This window comes from Engystomops pustulosus, chromosome 6 (genome assembly GCF_040894005.1).
Source record: "Engystomops pustulosus chromosome 6, aEngPut4.maternal, whole genome shotgun sequence".
Lineage (NCBI taxonomy): Eukaryota > Metazoa > Chordata > Amphibia > Anura > Leptodactylidae > Engystomops > Engystomops pustulosus.
This window is the reverse complement of record NC_092416.1, coordinates 106,534,337-106,561,969: the sequence shown is the minus strand read 5'-3', so window position 1 is coordinate 106,561,969 and position 27,633 is coordinate 106,534,337. Positions and strand designations below refer to the sequence as shown.

The 27,633-nt window shown below is 43.9% G+C and overlaps 1 protein-coding gene across 3 annotated transcripts in view; it reads right to left on the bottom strand.

The window, feature by feature from the left end:
- The window catches only part of SLC9A8 (solute carrier family 9 member A8), a 508,958-nt gene that overhangs the window by 180,554 nt on the left and 300,771 nt on the right, over nucleotides 1-27,633 (bottom strand). For all 3 annotated transcript variants that reach the window (XR_011847693.1, XR_011847692.1, XM_072110528.1), the window contains exons 11-12: nucleotides 19,895-20,011; nucleotides 19,674-19,756 (exon numbers count right to left, since the gene is read on the bottom strand). Coding sequence is in view for 1 of the 3 variants with exons in the window: in XM_072110528.1 (XP_071966629.1) it covers nucleotides 19,674-19,756; nucleotides 19,895-20,011 (200 nt within the window). In the remaining 2 variants the exon portion in view is untranslated. The remainder of the gene's footprint in view (nucleotides 1-19,673; nucleotides 19,757-19,894; nucleotides 20,012-27,633) is intronic.

Sequence of the window (27,633 nt, the reverse complement as noted above, 5' to 3'; positions counted from 1 at the left end):
CCACCCAAGAGCTATTACAGGGCATCACGGCACAGTCCGCTGAACCTGAAGCCAGGCATGGTTGTGTGCGACAACGGCCATAACCTGGTGGCGGCTCTGCAACTCAGCAGACTGACACATGTGCCATGTCTGGCCCATGTGTTAAATCTCATAGTTCAGCGGTTCCACAAGACATACCCCAATATGTCTGATTTGCTCACGAAGGTGCGCCGCATCTGTGCGCATTTCAAAATGTTGACCACAGATGCTGCCACTCTCAGGGCAGCGCAGTGCCGCCTCGAACTGCCCGCTCATTGACTGTTGTGCGACGTGCCCACAATGTGGAATTCAACATTAACCATGTTATCCAGAGTTTACCAGCAACGCAGAGTGATTGTAGACTGCCAGTTGTCAAATTCCACCAGAACTTGTAGTCAGGTCAGTCAGCTTCATCAAGTCTACAATGAGGAGTGGACGTGAATGTCTTATATCTGTCAGGTGCTGAGTTAACTGTGAGGAGTCAACACAGATGGTCAGTGGCGATGCCGCCATCATCAGCCTCACCATCCCACTGCTTGGCCTGCTGAAAAACTCTGGCCAGCAGGATGTTGGAAGCTTTGCGCTCATCACAAGAGACGGGGGAAGAAGACTCCCTTGTTGATAGCCAGAGCACCCTCCGGTCTGTTTCTCAGCGCGTATCGGAGGAGGTGGAGGATGATGAGGAGGAAGAGGAGGAGGAGGAGGAGAATGTTGGCGAGACAGCAGAGCGGACCATTGCTCAGTCCTTTATTGTTCAGCGTGTATGGGCAGAAGAAGAGGAGTTGAACGAGGAGGAAATGGAGAGTCAGGCCAGTGAGCGGAGTGAATTCTTGCGCATTGGGACTCTGACGCATATGGCAGATTTCATGCTAGGCTGCTTATCCCGTGACCCTTGCGTTCAAAGAATTTATTCCAGCACCGATTACTGGGTATTCACTCTCCTGGACCCACGGTACAAGCAAAATCTTAACACTCTCATCCCTGTAGAGCAGGGGTTCTCAACCTGTGGGTCGCGACCCCGGCAGGGGTCGAATGACCAAAACCCAGAGGTCGCCTAAAGCCATCGGAGCCTCGATTTTATCGCGTTTTGGGTGCAAATACGACATTCTTGTACATGGTTTGGGGTCACTGCAACATGGGGAACTGTATTGCGGGGTCACAGCATTAGAAAGGTTGAGAACCACTGCTGTAGTGGAAAGAAGTGTGAGAGTGCATGAATACCAGCAGGCCCTGGTGCACAAGCTGAAACAGTATTTCCCTTCTGACAGCGCTAGCGGCAGAGGGCGTACTTCTACGGGACAAGTAGCGAGGGAGAGTAGGCGAGCAGGCAGCTTGTCCAGCACTGGCTGGGGTAAGCTTTACAAGGCCTTTGCCAGTTTTATGTCACCCCAGCAAGACACTGTAACCTGTCCCCAGTCTCGGCAGAGTAGGGCTGATCTTTACAGAAAGATGGTGAGGGAGTACGTAGCTGACCATAGCATCGTCCTAAATGATCATACAGCTCCCTACAACTACTGGGTTTCAAAGCTGGACGTCTGGCCCGAACTGGCGCTGTACACCTTGGAGGTTCTTGCAGGCTCTGCCGCTAGCATGTTGTCAGAGCAGGTTTTCAGTGCAGCTGGTGGCATCATCACCGATAAGCGTACCCGCCTGTCGACTGACAGCACTGACAGGCTGACGCTTATCAAGATGAATCAAGCCTGGAATTCTCATGATTTCCATTGTCCACCAGGTGAAAGCAGCTCAACCTGAATAATTCTCAATATGCACTCCTCACTTTCCTCCTTCTCCTCCTCTTTGTACACTACAGCAGAGGCAACTTGCTTTTCTTTGCCAGGGCCAACTGGCTCTAGCTATAGTACTATATCTATTTAATTTTTCTGGAGGGCCACTTACCCAGTCCTCTGTTTTAAACAATTTTTCGGAGTGCCACATACAGGCACTATCCAAATTTAATTGTCTCCATAGAAGCCTCTACACATCGTCTCCATTGCTACCTCCAAAAGTCATCCACATAGATGCCTCCAAAAGTCGTCCACATAGCTGCCTCCAAAAGTCGTCCACATAGCTGCCTCCAAAAGTCGTCCACATAGCTGCCTCTATACATCTTCCCCTTAGCAAAAGAGCTGTGTCAGGCAGAATTTTGGGTTACTTGCGCATCTGTTTACATTCCCCTCCCCCGCCATAAAAAGGACAATTACTTATAAGAACAGTACTACACTTGATCTTACACAAAAGGTTTTTAGAAATGCTGTTTGTAGCCCCCACCTGCTTTGAAAATGACAATTTTTTCAAAGTAAACGCTTCTGGCCCCCAGGCCCATTTTGGGTGGGGAGGAGCCGAGAGGCAGAGGCTTGTGACAGGCGAAAGCTCCCCTGGCAGCAGACCAACAGCTCCATCCCAAGATCCAACTAACATTGTTTGAACTGCAGCAACCTTCAACCTACCACCTATAACCTTACTGCCTCCATACATCGTCCCCTTAGCAAACAAGCTGTGTCAGGCAGAATTTTCGGGTGTTTCACCAGATACATAATGGAACTCGGCCCATCTGTCGCCGCCATGCTGGAGACCTGAAGTTTCAATTATAGCAGCGCAATATGGATGCCCCATACGCTTCTGGCCCCCAGGTTTATTTTGGGTGGGGAGGAGCCGAGAGGCAGGGGCTTGGACAGGCGAACGCTCGCCTGGCAGCGGACCGCCAGCTCCATCCCAAGATCCAACTAACATCGTTTGAACTGCAGCAACCTTCAACCTACAACCTATAACCTTAGTCCATTTGGGGTATGTCGCCATGCCACTCTAGCCTGCTGCTGCTGCCGCATGCATGTTTTAGATGCTATCTCGCCTCACTCGGTCATTCTGTTATCACCATGCTGTTGCCCATAATTTGGGCATAATGGTGCGATTAGGCAGCCTCAGAGGCATCCATGCATGCTGCCCCTGCTGTTTCCTGTCCATTTCCGTGGTGTTTCCATCATTTTCTGAGGTTTCCAGGTTTTTGGCCAAGCTTCCCTGTGCAGAGCCTTGGTCCCCTTGAAAAATGCTCGAGTCTCCCATTGACTTCAATGGGGTTCGTTATTGGAAACAAGCACTCAAGCATCGGAAAAAGTTCGACTCGTGTAATGAGCACTCGAGCAGTGCTGGCTCATCTCTATTCATTATATGTTTGCACTTGTTGTAACGTTGTTTCTAAAGGGTTTTGTAAATGTTGAACTTTGATGTGGTAACAAATGTATTTAAACCCTTACCTGACTGGCATTGCGCATATCTGAGGAAGGAGGAACTTCCTCCGAAACGTCACAGGACACACCATGCGTTCGGCGTCTCAGTGAAGCCAGGAATCCTTAGTGTGAACTTTATTTGGACTTATGCCCATTGACCCGGGAATCATGATAAAGAAAAGTATTTGGATTGCACAGTTGGTCTCCCACACAAAAGTCACATGATCATGACCTCATCGCAGGTCCTTTAAACTTAATGTACTGCAGCTAATATACGGTGAGTGTTGGCAGTGCTTCTCCAGAAGGTTAGTGCTGCTTCACCAGCACTCGCACCTACCCACTGTAATTTTTGGACCTCGTAAAATGGACAGTGCGTCCTTGAAGCGCGTAGTCCATAATACCTAAAAAATAAAAAAAATTGATCTGCAACATACATATTCCTTATTGTCTATGGGGCAGCACATCTTCTTAACCTGTTCTAGAAGAAGCCCTAAAAGAAGCCGGGGTGACCCGGGTAAACACGTGCTGGGACACTGTTTGTTGTGATAGCCAGAGTTTAGGGACTAGTAATTGAGAGACAGTTTTTATTCACATTACTTCATATCACTGAAGATCGCTCGCTGCACATTACTCTACTCCTGCCCTATCAGCCATTACAACAGTATGCCAGCACGCAGCAGGACGCCGATCAATTAACCCCTTCCCGACATTTGACGTAATAGTACTGCATCGCGGGAGGTGCGTTCCCGCAAAATGCAGTACTATTACGTCAAGCTTCTGGCCCCGGCTCCTAAACGGAGCCGGGGCCAGAAGCTGCGGGTGTCGGCTATATGTTATAGCTGACACCCGCCTCTAACACCCGCGATCGGATATCTCTCCGATCGCGGGTGTTAACCCCTAACACCCGCTGACCGCGGCGTGTCAGAGGCATTTAAAGTTAATTAAATGCGAATCGGACCCCACCGCGGCGCTTACCGGGGGGGTCCGCTCCTCCGATCGCAGTCCCGGGACTGCCGGTGCCCGGGGCTGCGCGATCCTCCTCTCGGTGCCGGGTCCGTGCCTCCTGCGCAGCATGCTCAGTGTCTTACATTACACAGTGCAATACATCTGTATTGCACTGTGTAACCTGTAAAAAAGCTTGAACAAGTGATCAGAAGATCACTTGTTCAAGCTTAGATGACAGTAACTGTAAAAAAAGTAAAAATAAATAAATAAAAGGTTTTTTACAATTAAAATAAATAATAAAAGAAAGTGAAAGTCCCCCCAAACACCACATTTCCCTTTACACAAGTAATAAAGTATAAAAAACACTAAATCACGAAAAAAACCCACTTATTTGGTATCGCTGCGTCCGTAACAATCTGTACAATAAATCCTAATCATAATTGGACCCGCTCGGTGAACGTGGTAAAAAAAAAAAACCAAAAACTTGCCAAAAATTAAAACTTTTTATCAAATTGCTTTACAAAAAATGTTCTAAAAAGTGATCCGAAAAAGTTACAAGCACCAAAATGATACCGATAAAAAGAGCAACTTGTCACGCAAAAAATAAGCTTACAACCAGCTCCGTAAACCAAAAAATACTATAATTATGCCACTATAAAATTGGCAATACTAAAACAAATGCAATTTTTTCTATTCTAGTTTTCCTTCAATAAAATTGGACAAATAAAAATAAAACTATATAAATGAGGTATCACCGTAATCGTAGTGATCCGTAGAATAAAGATAATATATTATTGTTATGCTACAGTGAACAACACCCCAAAAAAATGCTAAAAATCCAAAACAAGAATTGATGATTTTATTTTCCTCCACACGTAAAAAGTTAATAAAATTTCTTCAATAAGCTAAAAACCCACTAAAATTAAGTTTTTTTTACAGTGCATCTCGTCTCGCAAAAAATAAGCCCTTATTTGTCTAAATTGCTTAAAAAATAAATAAAGATTGTATAGCCTATTCCCAACGAGCGTTGTTATAGAACGGTGCGGCGGGTAGTGACTTTCCAACACCGGTCAGGGTAAGACGGCGGCTGTTCACTGATCGGGGTAAGACGGCGGCTGTTCCTGACAGCCATCCATCCTGCCCCATGAACCAGAAGGGTTACGTCCCCCCCACACACCCCCAGTTTATTATCGCTGCTATTGGCTCATCAATTCAGACGAGCCAATAGCAGCGAATTTACTTATGACGTCAGTAATACTGATCACCATGTCTGTAGACACTGTGATCGGGGCAGGGTGGCGGCTGTTCCTGACAGCCACCAATTTTGCCTTGCGGTCCAGAGGGGTTTTGTTGCCCCCCTCTGTCCATGTTTGCCGCTATTTGCTGGTCGATATGGTCCAGCCAAAAGCAGCAATATTCGTCACAATGGGCATCGCTAGGGTGAATAAGAGCAACACTTGGCGATAATTTCCCTACGAAAAACCAAGATATGGTACAAAAGTGCGGGCCGTGCACATTGTACAGATTACGCTGTACAACTCTTACGAGCTGTTCCAATGTGCATGTCCTGGCGTATCATTTCTCTGTTTTCAAGAGGAAGATATTAGGAAACTAATATTGGGACAAGAAGGACGGGGCCCCAGTACCTCTGGTTTAGATGTTCCAGGACAGCATTTTCCTGGTGAATTCTGCTGCTTCTAATGGTAGGACTCAATAAAGAGTCTGTTCCAAAAGAGAAGTTAGGATGGACACTACATACTACTAAAAGACCTGCGACAACTCCAGAGTGACAAAAGTTTAGTTGGTCCCTTGATATATACTACCTCCTTATACACTAGACATTCACAATTCACGCCCAACCTATTGTGAATTAATTTCAGTAAAATGAATAATTGTAACAACTGTTATGTCCCGTTGCTCCCTATACCCCTCCATTATTTCATAAGGGGCACCACATAACGGGCACGGAACTTTCCAGAAATAATTGCAATTTCCATCTTGGACTCCATTGCACATCATATTTGGAAACCACCTATATGTTCAAAATGCTCATTTCACCACATGTATTACACTACACCACATATTACACCTTGCTATATTCCCCAAGGGGTGTACATTCAACAATTAGGGTCACTTTTCGGGTTTTCCTCTGTTTTGGTACCACTACGTCTCTCCAAATGTATCCTGACACATGTGAAGGATTTCTTACAAATTTGGCCTCTAAAAGACAAACATCCCTCTTTTCCTCTACTGTGCGCCCATAAAGCATTTTATATGCACATGTGGGGTACTTCTACACTCGGGAGAAATAGTTTTACACCTTTTTTGGGGTTATTTAATATATTATCCCTTGTGGCTTACATAAATTAGGGGTAAAGTGACATTTATAGGAAAATTTTCACCTTTTTAATGATTCGGGCCTAATTGGATCATTCACCTGTAGGGGCAAATACATATATTACACATTGCAAAATTCTCTAAGGGGTGTGCATTCAAAGATTAGGGTCACTTTTCGGATTCTTATCTGTTTTATACCACTAGGGTTCTCCAAATGCATGTCAAACATTTCTGTCAAATTTGGCTTCTAAAAGGCAAACATTCCCCTTTCCTTTTACTGTGCGCCCATACAACATTTTATATACACACGTGGGGTACTTCTACACTCCAGAGAAATAGGTTCACACATTTTGAGGGGTTATTACATTTTTTTATCCCTTGTGGCTATATAAAATTAGGAGTAAAATGACCTTTATAAGAAAATGTTCACCTTTTATCTATTTAAGTCCTAATTAAATCAAAAACCTTTACGGACAAATACACATATTACACCTTGCTAAATTCTCTAAGGGGTGTGCTTTCCAAAATGGTGATACTTGTTGGGGTTCCCCTCTGTTTTGGTACCACTACGGCTCTCTAAATGCATCCTGACACATGTAAAGGATGTCTGTCAAATTTGGCTTCTAAAAGGCCAACGCCCCTCTTTCCCTTCTGAGCTTCACTGCGTACCCATACAACATTTTATTTGCATGTGTGGGGCAATTTTATACTCGGGAGAAATGCTAGTACACATTTTTTGGGGTTGTTTCATCTTTAATGTCTTATGGGATACAAAAATTAGCCGTAAAAGTGACTTTTTGGGGAAAATGTTCACCTTTTTCCTTTTAGGGACTTAATTGAAGCAAACACCTGTAGGGGTAAATACACATATTACACCTTTCTGAATTCTCCAAAGGGTGAACTTTCCAAAATGGTGACACTTGTTGGGGTTCCCCTCTGTTTTGGTACCACTAGGGCTCTCCAAATGCATCCTGACACATGTAAAGGATGATTGTCAAATCTGGCTTCTAAAAGGCCAAAGCCCCTCTTTCCCTTCTGAGCCCTACTTTGCACCCATACAACACTTTATATGCAAAAGTGGTGCAGTTCTGTGCTTAGGAGAAATAGTTTTACACATTTATGGGGTTGTTTCATCTTTTATCCCTTGTGGCTTACAAAAATTTGGGGTAAAAGTGACTTTTTTGAGAAAATTTTCACCTTTTTTCCCTTTTGGGGCCTAATTGAATCAAACACCTGTTGGGGCAAATACACAAATTACACCTTGCTAAACTCTCCAAGGGGTGTACTTTCCAAAATGGTGTCTCATGTTGGGGCTTTCCTCTGTTTTGGTACCACTATGGCTCTCCAAATGCATCCTGACACATGTAAACTTTTTCAGCCATATTTACCCTGCAAAAACGAAACAACGCTCTTTCCATTCCAAGTGCCCCCCTGTGCCCGTACAGCAGGGTACAGTGACAAAATGGGTATTGGCATACTCAGGAGGAATTGCCCTCAACATTGTAAAATGCATTTTCCTTTTTAACCCATTGTGAAGGTGCAAATTTTAGTGTTCAATGAATCTATAGTAAGATAAAATTACATTTCTCTAATTTCACTTTCATTTATCTTTCACGCTCATGAAACGCTCAAAGGGTTAACAAAATTCCCAAAGGTTGTTTTGAATATTTTGAGGGGTGTAGTTTCTAAAATGGTGTCATTTGTGGGGGGGTTTCTGTCATGTGGGCCTTATAAAGTCCCTTCTAACTAAATTGACCCTCCAAAAGTAGGTTTTGATGATTTTCGTGAAAATCTGAAAAATTGCACCTAAAGTTATAAGCCTCCTAACATCCAAAATAAAGGAAAAGATGTTTGAAAAATGATGCCAAGTTAAAGCAGACATATGGAAAATGTTAGTTATCAAGTTATTTTAGTGATATGACCAACTTTCCAAAAAGTAGAAAATTTTGAATTTGGAAAACATTGTTTTTTTCAAAATTTTTGCCAAATTTCCATTTATTTCATAAATAAATACTAAATATATTTATTAAATTTCTCAACCAGCATGAAGTACAATGTGTCACGAAAAAACAATCTCAAAATCAACTGGATATGTTAAAGCGTTCCAAAGTTATAACCACTTAAATAGACACATGTCAGATTTTAAAAAATGGTCCGTGTCAGGAAGGTGAAAAGTGGCTTCAGCGTTAAGGGGTTAATGACAAAAGTTCTGCAATACAGCGCGGAACAATGAGAGCATGTAAATTCATCCACATAGTGTGAACTGCTCTATACCATGCCACAGCATTAGGTGCAGAGACTGCCGTGACCACCTGCTCGTTACAAGCTGTGAGCCTGCAGCTGGGAGCACAGCATCTCTATACTCTTCTTAGCACGTTTTCAGACTGAGTGGCAGTGTGTAGTTGCAGGGGAAGTAACGGCACTATTGTATACGCATAAGAGCAGTGCCCTATTGTGTCTGAGGTATCGATTTTGAACTATATAGTGAAATCACGCTGCTGCACAAGTAAATTATTGTACTGCTTGTTAAGGTGTTTTGGTGCATATACAATAGTAGCACTAGATGTATTTACTACCAGGTTAGAGAAGAGTGTGCAGTGGAATCTCACTGCTGCATATACAGTGATAATACTCTGTCTCTCAAATAACCCCTTATATAAGAATATTGTAGGGGGACATTATATATTTTTACAGGAGAAGTAACAGGAAGAATTAGGGGATCCACTCCTGTATAGTTTTCCTGGGCTGGCACCTGACAGCCTCTCTGGCTATCATAAAGTATGGTGATACTAGTGAAGCCATGCTAGTTTTTTTTGGATATACTTCACAAATATTTTATAAGAATTAATAGATGTTATATTTTAGCTTATACACTCACAACTTTTCTCATCCCTCATCTCTTTCTTTTCCCTAACAAAGTAACTAGTTCTTTTAACACTCACCTCCTCTCCTATATACCACCGTTAGTTAGCCCCTGATAATAACAGGGGGCGCAGAAGCCCATTCTAGACTGAATCACCACTACTACTCTCTACCCTGAGGGTGCCTACTGTGACATACACTAGTTACATGTCAGGTGAAAAAGGCCTCCTTAAAAGTCTCCATGCATGTCTAAATCTGCCATGTATTGTTATATGATAAATGAAAATGTTTTTATTTTTCATATGCTTGCTGAATGCTGAAACTAAGAGGACGTCTGAAGCTGATCAAAGTACACTCCTCGCCACCAAAGGAATGCAAGATCCCCCTTAGCCAATGTTTACATCTATCAAGAGGGATTTACAATACTATATCTACATCAGGAAAAAGAGAGCCTTTGTGGCTTCGATGCTCATGTAATAATTTACCAACCAATGGACTATGGACATTACTTCTTTATCCCTAAGTAACCAAGCCCAGGTCCTGTCCCACTGAAGGTTTCTGTATAACACTTTGTGACACACAAACCATCGAACATCTGCCTAGTCTTGCAAAGCATCAGGTGTTGACAGAGATTGAGATATAATACCATACTCTCCTTGGTGTGATATTTATTTGAGCTCACTCTGTGAATTTTATTAGCAATTAGAGAACCTGAGGTTGTGTGAACAAGGGCAGAACTTGACAGCTGGTGCCGAGACCCGGGAACTACACTCGAGGAGCCGAGAGGGCCCCCGGAACGGCAATCAAAGGGTGCCTTCTGTCCATTGTCTGGACCGACCTGAGCTTGATTAACTCCACCGAACACGGTAAGTTCATTGATTTTTTGAATCCCTGTCCTACTTGTGTCATTGGTTCAGGGTTTGAGTTAGTTGCACTTCTGAGCCGACCCGTGGTCTCGACAGGTCTCGGACTCGGGCTGTGTAGCTCCAAGAATTTATACATTGTTATAGTGTCACTTGCAACCCATGTTGCATGTTGCATGTTGCACCCCTTCTCCCGAACGGGTGTGGTTATTGCTGCAGTGGTGGAAATATTGAGTATTGAGTTGTGTTTGGGTCTCATATAGCAGACACAGACAGTTGTATTTTAATACAACTGGGTATTGAGGGAGGAATAGTGAAGAGTCTGAAGCCTTGGAGAGTGAGCAGGGTCTGGTGTTGCTTTGTACTGGTATGTGATGGTGCCCATAAACCTGGTTCCTTTTGGGTAGGGACGTTAGAGAGGGATAGTGTCGGTGCGGCACACTGAGGAAGCACCAGACCCTCAGAAGTGATTTGATGGCAGGAGAACGTGAAACAGTGTTAATTCCAGAAACTGAAACTGATTGTACATTGAGCAGCTGCTATTAAATTCTTTGTAAGAGGACAGAAGGAGTTAAAGCATGTCTCTTTTGAAGTCTTTGTTCAAGAAGTCCCCCGGGGGCAGGGACAGGGGAGATGGTTTAGAGAGATTTACTGTAAAGCAATTTGTGAAAGTGAGAGAGGGAAAGAAGCATGGAGAATCTATGTCTAAGTTGATGCAAATTTGTGCAATACACCCCAAATGGAGGTTACAACCACCCTTGTGGAAAAAGGCTATAGAAGAGAAAAAGGGGTTGCTGGATGATTGTAATATGCTTCTTCAGGCACAAGCATGGTACCGGACTGCTGTGTCCATGGCAAAGGAAGGATTTGTTGAACGTGAAATGGTTGATAAGAATGATAGGATTCAAATGTATTAGTATGTATACCCATTGTCCCTGATGCAACCCTCGCCCTATAATGGCGGCAGACCAAGTTGTTGGATGTGTCTCTATTGTGGTCAGCAAAACCCTCCCTCTGTGGAGAAATGTGTTTCTTGTGGACATCAAAAGTATTACCCCGCCTCTCCCTGTGACAGACCATTTCTTAAGGACACTCCCATGACTCCCAATGATATACCCACTACTCCCAGAACCAAAGATTGACCCCATCCTTTCCTCTTCCAGTGGCCATCTTGGGACACCCGGAAACTAGGCCAAACCCATCCCACTTTACCCTCTACTAACTACAGAAGGTACCTATTATATTCCAGCAGAGCAGGCCGCATTCATATGTCCTAGTGTCCCTTCCTGACCAGCTAAAGAACAGCCCACTACTGAGACTGATAGAAGCCAGGAGACAGGACATAGATCCTGACTCTGACAAGGACCTTAACTGGAGACACCTTGACCCTTAAGACACTCTGACTTGCTTAATGGACCACGTAGGAGACAGGTGGTGTGGTTTCATGAACCCTTAGATGACAGAGATACTCTTGAGGGACAAACGCAACCCAAAATATTTGAGAGAGGCAGTTATTCTTTAGTAGGCACATACCAGGCCCTGTTTCAATAAGGCAAAGGCCTATTAGAAACTCAGAGAGTCTCTGCTGTTGTTAATGCTGCCCACAGTAACCTACAGCATCGAGGAAGAGTGGCACAGGTCCTGGTGGTGGCAGGCGACATAATACAGCAAGAATCTGACCTTGCGATATGGGAGCAAGGGAAAATAATGGTGACATATCTGGCAGTCACCTGTGCTGGAAAACTCCCATGTAATGGCATTGTACATTGTGTATGCCTGAGGTACAACCAATAAGCCCATGATCTGTGTGTACAACGACTGGCTCACACTATCACTCACCTGTTCACCTACCTGCAGGAACACAAGATTCACACTATAGCTTTTCCAGTTCTTGGCACAGGTGCCTTCGGGTTCCTGTTCAGACTTAGTGCAACTACCATAGTCAGAGCTATCAAAGACTTTCCTTCCTATAGTCGATCCTGTGAATAAATCAGGCTTGTGACATCTGAGGAATCCAGGTCGACTGTGTTAAATGAGGTGTTGAGAGATTTATCCAAAGTCCTAACCTCGGTTCACCTCCTATTATTCCATGGAAGATGCCTTTGGGCTTGATCCCGTAAATAAACCCACACAACCTGACCTGCCTGCAAATTCCCTGACAGTTCCACTGGTGCCTTCCCATCCAGCCACGTAAGAAGGCAAGCCCAGACATGTACCATTTACTCCACAGCAAGTCGACAGTATTCTTGACAGGCTACCCGAACCAGACAGGAGTCAGATGGAATTCAACAAGTCAGGAAAAATTATTCCTCCACCTGGGAAGATCTACAACACATTTTAAGCATTAAAGCGGGAGATGATTTTTGGCCCATAATGGAAACAGCTATTCAAAAATGATCTCCTTGAAGCAGGAAACACTTATGAGTGAGGAGTAGATTTCTGTAGAAAACTACAGGCATAGGTCAGAGACAGACTAGCAGAAGGATCTGATACCTTACTCTCCTCTTTGCAAGAACCTGGAGAATCAGTTGAGAAATATTATGGCCGGATTATGACACTCTACAAAGGATATAACCTGGATATGAGAATTTAACGTAACATATTCGTGGAAGCGTTTGTTATTGGCCTTAAGGAGGAGATAAAGACAAAATTGATGGAGCAGAATTCCAAGAATTAGATACCAAATAACTTTAACTGATTGCTAAATCCTATGAGAAACGGATGATCCCCCAAACCAACCACTATTGTGGCCTTGGCAACCTCTCAGACATTGGAACAAGCAGTGACTCCTCTCTGGAATCCTCCCGGTTCTGGCCCGCCACTACAGGTCCCATGGATCAGTCCCACACCTACTCAGCTATATCGCAATTTCAATAGGGGCCCATCTAGGGATGTGATGTGATTCATATGCGGCAGAAGGGTATACCTCAGGCGAGATTGTAGGGCTCGCATGAATGGACATGAATACAATCCGAGAGGATCCAGAGGCCACCCTGACCAAAGAGATCATAGAGGAGACAGAAGATATGGGAGGGAACCCCTGAACTTCTAACCGAAGAACAAACTTGTGTGCTACTGATTTTACCATATCTTCTAACCAGTGTTCCCGCAAACTCAGAGTCCAACCAGAAGTGCTGTAACTGATCGCTGATTCTGTATGGGCGAAGGGGCCAGATGACATAGGCCTGTTACCAGTACCTCCAGTGTAGGTTTTCTTGAAAGAAGGTGCACCCATACCAAGACTACCCCAAAATCCAATAAGGGCAGATCAGATGGACTCCCTATCAGGACAGATCAAAACCCTATTGGAAAATGGATTGTCGTTAAAGTGTACCTCTCCAGCTAACACACCACCAGCCACCATCTTAGAAACACCTGTGGTGCCCAACCCACACACTCTTCTAGCTGCTATCACTCCTAATGCCTGCTTCTACAGTCCTCGATCTAGCAAATGCCTTCTTCAGTGTTCCTCTTCATCAGGACTCCCAGTATTTGTTCATCTTCACTCATTGTGGATGACTACCACAAAGAGCTCAGAATTCCCCAAACCAGTTCACCCAAGCATTGCAGACTTGCCTTAGTGGATCCTGGCCCATCCAGAAGCGGCCCTGTTACAGTATGTGGATGATCTACTTCTTGCTTGACCTACTCTGGAACTTTGTGAATCCCTTTCCCTGAGCCTACTTTTTCATTTGCATACTATCCACTGCAAAGTCTCTCTACACAAAGTACAATGGTGCCTGTCAAAGGCAGTCTTTCTGGGGCTGAATCGCTGAAGGATGTAAACATTTAACACCTGAAAAGATTAAGGCCATCCTGGACCTACGTACCCCAAGATAAAGAAAGCAACTACAGGCTTTCCTTGGAATGATTACCTACTGCCGCCAGTGGATCCCCAGTGCCTCCGAACTGATGCAACCCCTGTATGATGCCTGCAATTCCATTGCAGATTTTCACCATCTGGACCAACATGCAGTGGACACTATCACAGAGTTGAAACAGGCCCTTACTTCTTCTCCAGCTCTCGGGATACCAAACTAAAGACTGCCTTTCTACCTGTTCATTTATGAATACCATGGACAAGCAGCTTGAGTTCTGTTCCAAAAACATGGAGGGAAATTGAGACCTTTGGGATAGTACTCCTGTCGTTTGGATGCTGTTGCTCAAGCAACTCCACTGTGTCTCCGTTCTGTCATCACTGCAAAAGACTTGATAGAGAAAACTTCAGATCTTGTGCTGGGACACGTGATGACTGTTTATGCTCCGCACGACCTTAAGGCTATTCTCTCCATTAGTCAACAGTCCTTCCTTTCAGAACAGCAACATATTAGACTCTAGTGTGCTCTACTGCTTCCAGAACTTCATATCACCCTCAAACGGTGTACTGCCATCAACCCTGCCACTCTGTTTCCTGTCTCAAGGGGAGAAGATTGGTGAGTGGACATAGCCATCTGTGATTTAGAACAGTCATGACCCGACTGTTCACAACCGTGTCGGCACAACCTCTCGATCATCCGTATTATATTTTGTATACAGATGGCTCAAGATTTGCAGAAGAAGGGGGAAGGTTTCACACTGGATACTCTGTGGTCTCTAATACAGGGATTATAGAGGCTTGTGCATTGCCAGCCCACCAGTCCACTCAAGAAGCTGAACTTACAGCACTTAGAAGAGCTTGCCAACCAGCCAAAGGGAAGAGGTGGCTCATGGTTTCGAACTCTTATGGGCATACAGAGGCTACAAGACCTCTGCAGGATCTCCTATCAAGAATGCAACCTCTGTCCGCCAGAGAAGTTGCAATTCTGAAGGTACAAACTCACAAGAGGACCGACACTCTGGAGAGGAAAGAAAATGATTTAGCAGACCGAGCAGCCAAACAGGCTGCATTACAACAGATTCCAGTGATCAAGGAAGCAGAGAGGCATAAAGGACACTCCATTTCTATACATGTCATTAACAGAAACAAAACCAAGCAACTCAAAGAAGAGGAAGCGACAGAAGATCCAACAGCACCAGAAATCCTGAGGGCCCTACAAGGCGAGTCCACAAACCTCCCCATCTGGAAAGAAAAAGGTAAACTGGGGGGGATGGTATCTGGAGGATAGATGGATTGGTGTGCTTACCAGCAGTAATGTATCCAGCAACAGTGCAATGGGCACATGGGATAACACACCGAAACCAGACAAAGTCAGTAATGAAGAAATATTTCTATGCCCCAAAAATAAACCTTGTGGACTCTTATGTATCGTCCTGCCAGATTTGCTCCACCTGTAACCCAGCAAGAACATACCCCACTCTTTACCCCTTCCAAAGGATATAGGTCGATCACATATATTCACAAATATGAATATGTCCTAGTGGTGACTGATATGTTCTCTGGATGGCCAGAGGCCTACCCTGTGACTAACCTTCCAGCCAGAACTACAGCCGAAAAACTAATAACAGATTTAGTGTGTAGGTTTGGAATTCCTGAAGTCATAGAAAGTGACCACAGCAGACATTGCAAAAAACCTCTGGAAGATGATAGAAGCAGATTTAGGATTCTAGACCTCCTACCACCCCCAGAGCAGCGGTAGGGTTTAGAGGCTGAATGGTACTATTAAAAATAAGCTAGGGACTTACTCACCCTCCTACTTGGCCAGATCTACTGCGTATTGTACTTTACTCTATCCGAAACACCCCCAGAGCACCACACAACCTTACTCCCTATGAGATTCTAATTGGTAGCACCCCTAGGCTTGGATGCTTTTTCCCACAGCAACTTGAATGAGGGAATGATCAATTAATAAACTACGTTGTAATGCTCTGTAAGGAATTGACCTTAACTCATTCTGCAGTCAACTCTTCTATTCCAGATTCGGAGGCAGACTGCAGTAATCATCAGATTCAGCCAGGGGACTACGAGTTGGTAGCACGTCAAGTCTTCGCTCAAACCCCGGTACGAGGGCCCGTTCCAAGTGCTGCTCACCAGCCCCACTGCAGTGAAACTTGAGGGAAAACCAACTTGGATCCATGCCAGTCACTGCAAAAGGACCAATAGATAGATAGGTTTGAGAATACCATAAAAGGTACATAAACATGTGGTTCTTGTGGGGAATGTTGCTATTTTTGGGGGAATCTCAGAGGAGGCCTCATTACAAAATGATCGAGATAATACATTGAAAAGAAATCATAAGACACTCCTGAAAGGGATGAAAGGTGACCCTGCATTTAAGGACTGTTGGATCTGTACCCACAGCCCTGCAAGTTCTAACAGCATGCCTTACTTAGCAATTCCGGTAACCTTAGAAGAGATGCTATCATTATTCAACAGGACCCCCATAGCCTTGCAGGGTGAGAGTAAAGAAAAAGCTGTGTCCTTGCCTATTGCAGCCTGGGTAAAGGAACCATGGATGTTGTTCAATAGAAGAGCCCCCCAATAGACCAAACTGAAATTCTTTGGGCTTCTAGACATGTTCAGATGAGCTGCTATCCAAATTTCACTTCTTGCAGCTGCATCTTGGCGGTACCTAAAGGGATGATGTTCAGCACCACTGAATATGTGAATTGTAATGGCTCTGCCTCTACAACTAGTCAATGTATGGGAGTAGATGCCACTTAAGACCCCAAAACTCCGTTGTATAAATGCTACTCTGCAGGCAAAAGTCACAGGTTTCTTCTCTAATGATACTGCCTACCAGCAAGGGATAGCTGAGGGTTTGAAGAGTGCTATATTAGTAAAGTGGGTTGCCAGCTTGTTTGAAGGAAAGATGGAAGGGATACCCAAAAATATATACATTGTGTGTAAACATCAACCTTCATTACCAGCCACAGTTAAATTAATGTAAACATGATCCAGAGACACACTATATATAAAAGGAAGGCCAACAATCGGCCTAGGGATGATGGGTGACCCCATGTAGTCGAAATGGGAGAAGTCAATGCATTTCTAAGTACCTTATTTGTTTATTCAATGCTGATACAAATGTGGGACAAGTTAGTGGAAGCAACACACTATTTGGACTATCAGATTTTCCAGATTTTAGGACTTCAACCAATATTATCCAGAGGCAGTTGATAGTGGTGACAAACCAACATACCTTGGTGCTTGATTATCATAGTATCAAAAGACGCAAGTCCATCAAGTCCAACCTTTAAGAATTAAATAAATGTTTTATCCCCATAACCCGTGATATTTTTTCTCTCCAGAAAGGCATCCAGGCCTCTCTTGAACATGTACATAGAGTCCGCCATAACAACCTCCTGTGGCAGAGAGTTCCATAGTCTCACTGCTCTTTGCAGTAAAGAACCTTTGTCTATGGTTATGGTAGAATCACCTCTCCTGTAGGCGTAGAGGATGCCCCCTTGTCCTGGTCACAGGCCTAGGTATAAAAAGATCTTTGAAGTGATCCTTGTACTGTCCGTTTGAGGTATTTGTACATTGTAATGAGGTCTCCCCTCAGTCGTCTTTTTTCTAAACTGAATAATCCCAAATTTTGTAATCTGTCATTGTATTCTAATCCCCCCATTCCCCTTATAATCCTGGTTGCTCTCCTCTGCACCCGTTCCAGCTCTACTATATTTTTTTTATACACTGGTGCCCAAAACTGTACACAATATTCCATGTGTGGTCTGACCAGGGATTTGTATAAGGGCAAAACTATGTCTTTATCATGAGAATCTATACCTCTCTTGATACATCCCATAATTTTATTTGCTTTAGCAGCAGCCGCCTGGCTCTGGTCACTAAAATTAAGTTTACCATCCACCAATACCCCCAAGTTCTTTTCAGCTCCAGTTTTACCAAGTAATTGACCGTTTAGAACATAATTTTACTTTTTGTTTCCATGGCCCAAGTGCATAACTTTACATTTATCTACATTAAACCTCATCAACCATTTCTCTGCCCACTCCTCAAGCTTCCACAAATCCCTCTGTAATGCTAAACTATCGACCTCAATATTTATTACTTTACACTGCTTAGTATCATCTGCAAATATTGAAACTTGACTGTGTAAACCCACTACAAGGTCATTAATAAAAATATTAAAAAGAAGTGGCCCCAATACTGACCCCTGTGGCACTCCACTGGTAACGTCAACCCAATCTGAGAATGTGCCGTTAATGACGACCCTCTGTTTTCTATCACTAAGCCAATTACTTACCCAAATACATAGATTTTCCCCTATTCCCCAGCAGTCTCATTTTATATACCAACCTTTTATGTGGCACGGTCCCAAGGTGGGATGTGTCAGATTATAGGACCAGTTTGCCCTCACTATCTTCAGGGTAATATGAGGATAAAAGCCAGCATAGAGAAGGTAATGGAATTCAGGGAAAAATGTCTAAGAGAACATGATGAGAATAAGGACAGTTGGTGGAAGGATACCTTCTCGGTCTTCAGTCCTACTAACTGGTTTAGAGGAATATATGGATGGATAATAGGGATACTACAAATCTTGCTCCAGATAGTAGTCATAGGGGTTGTGTTGTATATGTGCCAAACTTATAGTGTGGATTTTCTGTCGGAGAAGGGAAACTAAGAGGAAAGCCCCAAAGTACATCGAGCCCCAAAGGGCCCCTCCCCCCTGATGGCGAGTGCAACAGGTTTGACCTGTGGGAACATTGGAGTTTGTCTCCCCACTTAAAACCCAATTGGTTTATAAGGATATTTAGAAAGAGAAAGAATAGGAGGAGTCTATTCAGCAAACAAGTCCAAGTACAAAGGGGGGTGGAGCGTAGGGCTCTGCCTGTCTCTGCCTGATTGGTGAAGAAATCCCATTTCCTTCCCCACTGCTGACTAACTCCTAAAGGATTAACCAAGGTGTGAGGGAGAAATAAAATAAAATCATTTTAGGGGGGACTTTTAAGTATTGGCATATGATTAATGAAAATGTTTTTATTTTTTATATGCTTGCTGAATGCTGAAAATAAGAGGACGTTTGGCTATGTCTGAAGCTGATCAAAGTACACTCCTCTCCACCAAAGGAATGCAAGACCCCCCTTAGCCAATGTTTACATCTATTAAGAGGGATTTATCTATATCTACATCAGGAAAAACAGAGCCTTTGTGTCTTCAATGCTCATGTAATAATTTACCAACCAATGGACTTTGGACATTACTTCTTTATCTTTAAGTAACCAAGCCCAGGTCCTGTCCCACTGAAGGTTTCTGTAGAATACTTTGTGACACAAACAAACCATTTCACATCTGCCTAGCCTTGCATAGCATCAGGTGTCAACAGAGATTGAGATATTATACCATACTCTCCCTGGTGTGATCTGTCTTTGAGCTCACTCCGTGAATTTTATTAGTAATTAGAGAACCTGAGGTTGTGTGAACAAGGGCAGAACTTGACAAAATCCATATGGACTGGTTCATATATGTATCTGTCTTATAATTATATGTATATGAACATCTTTTACTGCACTGCAGTGTACTTACAATACACCAAATCACAAATGAGATCTCAAATTTGTGCGGAAAACTGAATATTGACAGGCCAAGGAAAGCAAAGACGCAGGTTTCTGAAAATTAAAAAAAAAATACCATGAGAGATACACATAATTACTACTAGCATAAAAACAAAATCCAGTGCCCCGCACTGGTGGGCTGTGTAAAAAAAAAAAAAACAAACAACAGAGGCAGGATGAGAAATTACTTACCACAAAGGAAGGCCACTGTCCTCAGCGTCTGTTGCATTAGAATCTGAGTAACTGGTGATAAATTGTGGTGAGTATAATGTGACATTACAATCCCAGAAAACAGGATGGCCATAATACCTAAAAAAAAATAATATTTCTTGTTAACTCAACTGTATTTTTGTGTATTTACTAGTATTCCAGTACCAAAACTAGCCAAAAATACACCACATCAAACATAATATTATATATCCAAAATATGTGACATTAGTCAGAAAAATGTGTGGAAGTACCATGCTCACCAAAAAATTTAAAAATTACTTTTTTAAGTTAAATCCTTAAAGTGAAACAGTCTCCAGGAATGTGGCGACCCTATTGCACTCGGAGCCATCTCTGTAGGCATCCAGACCATAGCCCTAGCACAGACAGGACTCATGGTTCCTGAGGCAGAACAGTTAAAAATAAGTTACTGTTTAACCCCTTAAGGACGCAGCCTGTTTGCAGGTTAAGGCTCGCTACTTTTTTTTAAAATTTGACCAGTGTCTCTTCCTGTGGTAATAACTTTTCAACGCTTTAAGATATCTCTGTGATTTTGAGATTGTTTTCTAATGAGACATTGTAGTTTATGTTAGTAGTGTCATTTCAGTGATCCGTTCCTTTTTTGGGGGGTAAAAATGCAAAAATTTAGGAAAAATTTGAAAAAAATGACTATTTTCAAAGTTTCAAATGTTATACTTTTTAGACAAAAAGTGATACCACAAATTTTTTTTGATAGAAACCTTTTGCCATTGGTCTTCTTTTTATATCCATTATTTGTTTTAAGTTTCCATTTTTTTTATGGATGTGAGAAGGTTTGAAGTTTTAGTAGCAACTTCTCAGATTTTCTTGAAATTTGAAAAATGCGAACTTTTTGGTGATCAATTCAGTTTGGAAGTGCTCTATAAAGGCTTATGTACTATATACCCCCACAAGTAACACCATTGTATGAACCTAACATCTCAACCTATTCAAATCAGCATTTAAGAAGTCTGTTAACCCTTTAATTATTTGTCCGGAAGCATATGAAAATGGAGTGGAAATTTTGAAATTTCAATTTTTGATTTCAATCTTTCCAATTTAGCCCTAAAATGGATACATTCAGAAGGAATTTGAGGTAAATATATATTCCTAATTTCTTGCCCTGCTTCTTCCGAGTACGGCAATGCCAGACATGTGGATGTCAGCTGCTGTTTCCCCGCACAGTGATGTCCAGAACAGAGTTAGCGATACTGGGAATTTGGAAGGCCAATTTGGCTGCAAATATTTTGTGGTGCCACAGTGTAATTGAAGAGCCCCTGAAGTAAAAGTACAGTAGAAAACCCCCCAAAATGTCACCATTTCGGAAACTAGACCCCTCACAGAATTTATCGGTGGTTGTGGTGAGCATTTTAACCCCCAACACGCTGGTCAAAATTGAATGCAAAGTAAATGGTGCAGAGTAAAAATTGCGTTTTTATCTCAAAAATGTCATTTTAGTGCCTCATATACTGTGCCCAACCCATGCCACTATAGACAAACACCCCAAAAATCATTCTGCAGGTTGTCCCGAGTACAGCAATACCACACATGTGCCAATAATTTACAGACTGGGCACACAGAAAGGATGAGAACGGAAGGAGTGAAATTTTGATTTTCCAGCTCTGTTTTCACACGTTTGGATTTGGAGTGCCATGTCATGTTGGCAGGGCCCGTGAGGTGCCAGCGCAATAAAAACCCCCAATAAATGATACCATTACGGAAACCAGACCCCTCAAAGAATTTATGGGTGGTTGTGGTGAGCATTTTAACCCCCAACACGCTGGTCAAAATTGAATGCAAAGTAAATGGTGCAGAGTAAAAATTGTGTTTTTATCTCAAAAATGTCATTTTAGTGCCTCATAAACTGTGCCCAACCCATGCCACTTTAGACAAACACCCCAAAAATCATTCTGCGGGTTGTCCCGAGTACGGCAATACCACACATGTGCCAATAATTTACAGGCTGGACACACGGCAGGGGTCAGGAAGAAAGAAGCACAATTTAGGTTTTCAAGCTTCGTTTTCACTAGATTGGTAATGGGGGGTACCCCCGAGGTACCAGTACAATAGAAACCCCCAAGTAGTGAACCCATTTTGGAAAGGGCACCCCTCAAAGAATGTATGTAGGCTTGTTTGAGCATTTTAACCCCTAAGGTGCTGGCTCAAATGTAATACAAAGTGAGTAGTGCAGAGAAACATTTGAATTGCAATTTATCAAATATGCCATTGAAGTGACAAAAGTATTTTGCCCAACTCATGCCACTGGGGAAAAACACATCAAAAATCATTCTGCGGGTTACCCCGGTTAGGGCAATACCCCATAGGAGGCAATAATCTGTAGGATGGAGACACGGCAGGGCTCAAAAGGGAATAACTTGTTGGAACATTGTACATTTTTTTTTTATTTTTGGCATCATGTAGGATTTGTAGATGCCAATAGGGGCCAGTACAGTAGAAACCCCTAAGGACTGACCCTATTTTGGAACCTACACCCCTCCATGAATTAATCTAGGGGTATAGTTAGCATTTTAACCCCACAGGTGGACCCCTGAAAAAGTGCAAAATGGATAGTGCATAGTAAAAAATATCCATTATGTCATTTTGGGCCCAGCTGCTGCCATGGGAGACAAACACCCTAAAAATCATGATACATGTTTTCCCGGGTAAAGCATACGGGACAGTAATCTACAGGCTGGGCACATGGCAGGGCTTAGAAGGGAAGGTGCGGCATGATGTATAAGCTGTGCGTCAGGGTAACAACAGGGTACTCTAAAAATCCAGGGATGTATGATAAATTCGGAAGCAATCTTTCATACATAACCCTGGTTTTTCTGGGCATGTCTCACAGTGATGAATGGTGTCCTTCCGAATGCCATTTTTGGAGCACACCCTGCACCTCTTTTGTGACCTTCCCTTGCTGGCTGTTTGGGGAACTACTCCTGGAAAGTGCTGCCCTGGTACAATACGTGATGTGGCCTCACTTCCAGATGTGCTAGCACTCCCCCCTTCCTGGTCTCCAAAAAGAAAGTACTTTATTACCACCTCTTGAAATTCCAGGAAAGTTCCCCTCTGGCCGGCATATCGATGCAGCACATAAGCATTATACAATGCCATCTGCATGATGTGCACGGCCAGCTTCTTGTACCACACCCTCGACTTCCGCATGGCATTGTACGGCTGAAGCACCTGGTCAGACAAGTCCACCCCTCCCATGTATTTGTTATAATCTAAAATACAGTCTGGCTTGGGGGTTTCTGTACTGGCACCTCGTACTGGGACAGGAGTGGTGGTGTGCTCATGTATTGTGGTTAATACAAGGACCTCTCTCTTGTCCTTGTACTTAACACACAATACAGAGTTGCTGCATAGTGCCCTGCTTTCGTGCCTTTTAAGTTTTTGCCCAAGCAGCGACTTAGGGAGACCTCTCTGATTTCTGCGTACAGTGCCGCATGCCGCAGTATTTCTGGAAGTGAGGCACTTGAACAGGGTGGTGCTGGTGTAGAAATTGTCCAGGTAGAGGTGGTAGCCCTGGTCCAGCAGTGGGTGCACTAAATCCCACACTATCTTCCCTGTAACACCCAGGAAGGGGGCGCATTCTGGGGGCACTATAGTGGAGTCCTTCCCTTCATATACCCTGAACTTGTATGTGTACCCTGATGAACTTTCGCACAGCTTATACATTTTCACACCATACCTTGCCCTCTTATTGGGCAGGTACTGGCGGAATTGAAGTCCCCCTTTGAATTGTACCAGGGACTCGTCTATGCTCACATGTTTGGCGGGGGCATATGCCTGGGCAAACTTGGCACTAAAATGATCTAATATGGGCCTGACCTTAAATAACCGATCATAACTGGGGTCACCTCTGGGTGGGCACTGTGTGTTGTCAGTGTAGTGCAAAAACTTATGGATGGCTTCAAAGCGCATCCTGCTCATTGCCATGCGGAACATGGGGTGTGGTACAGTATATCTGTGCTCCAGTAGTCCCTGATTGAAGGCTTCTTTACGATCCCCATGAGGAGTATTATGCCCCAATACTTGTGCATCTCTGCTGCAGTGACAGGGGTCCACCTGTAGGGTTGTGCATAAAAGGACGTGGGGTTTTGGGCAATATGTTGTGCAGCGTAGAGATTTGTCTGAAATATAATAATATTCAGCAGCTCCTCATCAAAAAAAAACTTTAAAAAGTCCACAGCTCTGAGCCCTGTCGTGTCAAAGTTAATGCCAGGATGGCCCAAAAAGTCAGGGACCTGAGGGGTATAATTATCTGGGGCTACCCATGTGGGGTCAGTGGAAGACCCAGGCGCTTCTCCTGCAGAAGTCCCAGGCGCTTCTCCTGCAGAAGTCCCAGGCGCTTCTCCTGCAGAAGTCCCAGGCGCTTCTCCTGCAGAAGTCCCAGGCGCTTCTCCTGCAGAAGTCCCAGGCGCTTCTCCTGCAGAAGTCCCAGGCGCTTCTCCTGCAGAAGTCCCAGGCGCTTCTCCTGCAGAAGTCCCAGGCGCTTCTCCTGCAGAAGTCCCAGGCGCTTCTCCTGCAGAAGTCCCAGGCTCTTCTCCTGCAGAAGTCCCAGGCACTTCTCCTGCAGAAGTCCCAGGCACTTCTCCTGCAGAAGTCCCAGGCACTTCTCCTGCAGAAGTCCCAGGCACTTCTCCTGCAGAAGTCCCAGGCACTTCTCCTGCAGAAGCCGCACAGATAGCACACAAAAAAAATAATGTGCACTAAACTACACGGACAAGCCGCACAGATAGCACACACAAAAAAAAGATAATGCACACCAAACCACACGGACCAGCCGCACAGATGGCACACACAAAAAATAGCTAGGTACGGGTACACCTACGGCGCTCTGGAAAAAAAATATTACCAGGCACCGCACAAAAAGGCGCTACAACTAACTACCGCTAAGACTGCTAAAGATTCTGTGCAGCGCTATTCACACGGCGCACTGAAAAGTGCGTCCAGTGCAGAACAACGCTAACACAGTGCACTGAAAAGTGCGTTTGGGTTCAGAAGGGAACAATAGGGATCAGATAAGGATCAGAACACTATTTATAGTGTAAAAGTGTATTTTGGTGCACACAGTAACGCTCTTTCCTCTCTCCAGCGATACCAAACCAAAATGGTGCCGCTGGAGGAAGAGGAAAGGGCTAAAACCACGTTTTTTAGCCTAAAATTGCTGTAATTGGCCAGTCAGGTTTGACTGGCCAATCACGGCGATCGGCGGGCGGGACCGATTTGATTGGTCGGGTGACGGAGACAGGAACTCCTCCTGCCTCTGTCACCCAAATCTCATCCCGATGTCACCACGTCTCGCGACGTGGTGACAATTCTAAAATAGTATGCGCTCACGCAGTAGCTGTACTGCGCTGAGCGCCAATAGTGGGAAGCTGCGCAGTACAGCTACGGCGCGGAGCGCTAAGGGGTTAAATTACCATGTTGGCAGGCACCCTGGATCAGTCTCCTCTCCTCCACACATCAACTCCCTTCTTTGCCCCACTTTATGTCATGTTCCTAGTGCGGGAATGGGATGGTGATTGGGAGAGGAAGAATGCTTGAGTAGACATACAGGTGTCAGGGTGGGTAACACAGAAGACAGGGGATAATGTGCCCTGAGCTTGCCCCAACCTCTGTCCCTTCCTTAAACCCCCCCACACTAAACCATGGGGCGACTACTTAAAGACTTGAAATACACTAGATAAGTGCGGGAAGGGAAAACACAAACAAACTGACAAACATAAAACACAAAATAGTAGTTAACTAGTCAGAGTCACAACCAGAGGGTTCGTCAAGAGCGAAATCAGTAAGCAAAAGGGTCAACATCAAAAACTAGCCGAGATCACAACAATTCAGATTACAGAACAAGTCAAACCAACAGCAAGGAACAAGCAATGAAAGGGATTTCAAACACTGGCACAGGTGACTAGTGAAGCTGCAATTTATGCAGCCAAAACCCCACCTCCAGAACCTGATAGGAGCTGGACGACTTCTGGCAATTAACCCCTCATGGTGCAGAATAACCAAGCACAATCGCAGGCACCATGCAGAGGTACCACAACTCCCAGCAGTCCAGAAGACAACCCTTTAACAGTACGAGGTCTATTGCTAAAGGACCCACATCTTAAGGACGTTATCCCTAGTAGACCTAAAATTATCTTCCGTAAAAACACCACCCTTAAGAACGTACTAGCCCCTAGTAAACTTAGATCGACTGAAGAACACCACAGGCTCCAAAAAAGGGGTAAATAAATGTGGTCACAAAAAATGCCTATGTTGCCAAATGATCAATTCCGGGGCCAATTCAGTGAAATCATTACACACAGGCGAAACCTTTCAGATCAAACAGGAACTCTCCTGTGCTTCAGACTTTGTTATATATGTTATTAACTGTATATGCGGCCTACAATATGTGGGTCGCACAGTTCAGACTCTACGAGTAAGAATGAACGGCCACAGACATAAAGCCAAAATAGGTTATCTGAAGCAAAGTCTGTCCAAACATCCAAACGCTTGAAAATGACTGTTCATTTGAAAATCTCATATTAACCCCTATTGAACAAATACCAGAAAATAACAAAAATAAAATAAAAATCTTGAACAGGCGTGAATCATATTGGATTTATAAACTAGGCACCTTACACCCAAACGGCTTGAATGCCGTAATAGAATCCATATAAAACACTCATACCCCCATTTTATCCGCCTCCTTATAGCGAGAAAGCTTAACAATAACTCTTGGTACCTCACACTATCCTTTCCAATAGTCTCATACTTACCGCAAGCTTATTTCCCACCGCTCCCTCAAAACTTTGCTTTGTTGATGCTCCTTTCCCGGTAGAGACTTTTTATCTCCACCAGACTTCTGTAGTTTCTCAGTCCCCTAGCAACGTCCCTCCACTTTCAAGACTCACTTTGTCCACTTCGGGCCTCCGTTATTATCACACTTTGGTCTCCATGACTACAGACGCCACAACTCTGGAACACGGAGCACGGTGCTCCCCTCCTCCTTTGTACAATTCCGGTCTCCGCTATACACTTACAAGTAGGTTCACCAAATCTGTACTTCATTTTTAATGATTTTTATTGTTAAAGATTGTGTTGCTTATCCTTTATAATTTTATTTTGTATGCTCTTAAAAAATGTAAAATTTCCGTGCCTATTGTATCATAACGCATTCTATTGGTCTAGCCCTTCCCGTGCTATCTCCCAGTTTGTATATAAGCAAGATGTATACCACACTGCCTGACTAAGGCCCATGTCCAGGGCCGAAACGCGTAGCAATCCATTTATTTATTTATTTTTAAACTGTAATAAAGAACAAGTTTTGTATCTCACTACAATCTGGTAGTGTTTTGGATCCACGCGACGCCGACGCATCCCTTATCACCTCTACGGGAAATTTTCATTCATCACTCTGCCACTCCGTTGACTGGTACGGTAATTGCAGACGCCAAGGGACCACGGGCTGCCGATGCGTGGCATTCGTAAAGGTGCATTTCATTATGCCCGCAGGTGAGCGGCTAAGTTTTATCATATGTATCTTTCCTAATACCATTACTACTTCACGAGGTCAGCGCACCTGTTTCTCTTTCCTTCTTCTCATCTCATGACATCTGCGCACCTGGTCTGGGTGCTCCAAGAGCTGATTTGAAGGTAACCTCAACCATCCAGTACCGTTACGAATGTTAAACGCCATGTCATGTCAAACACTA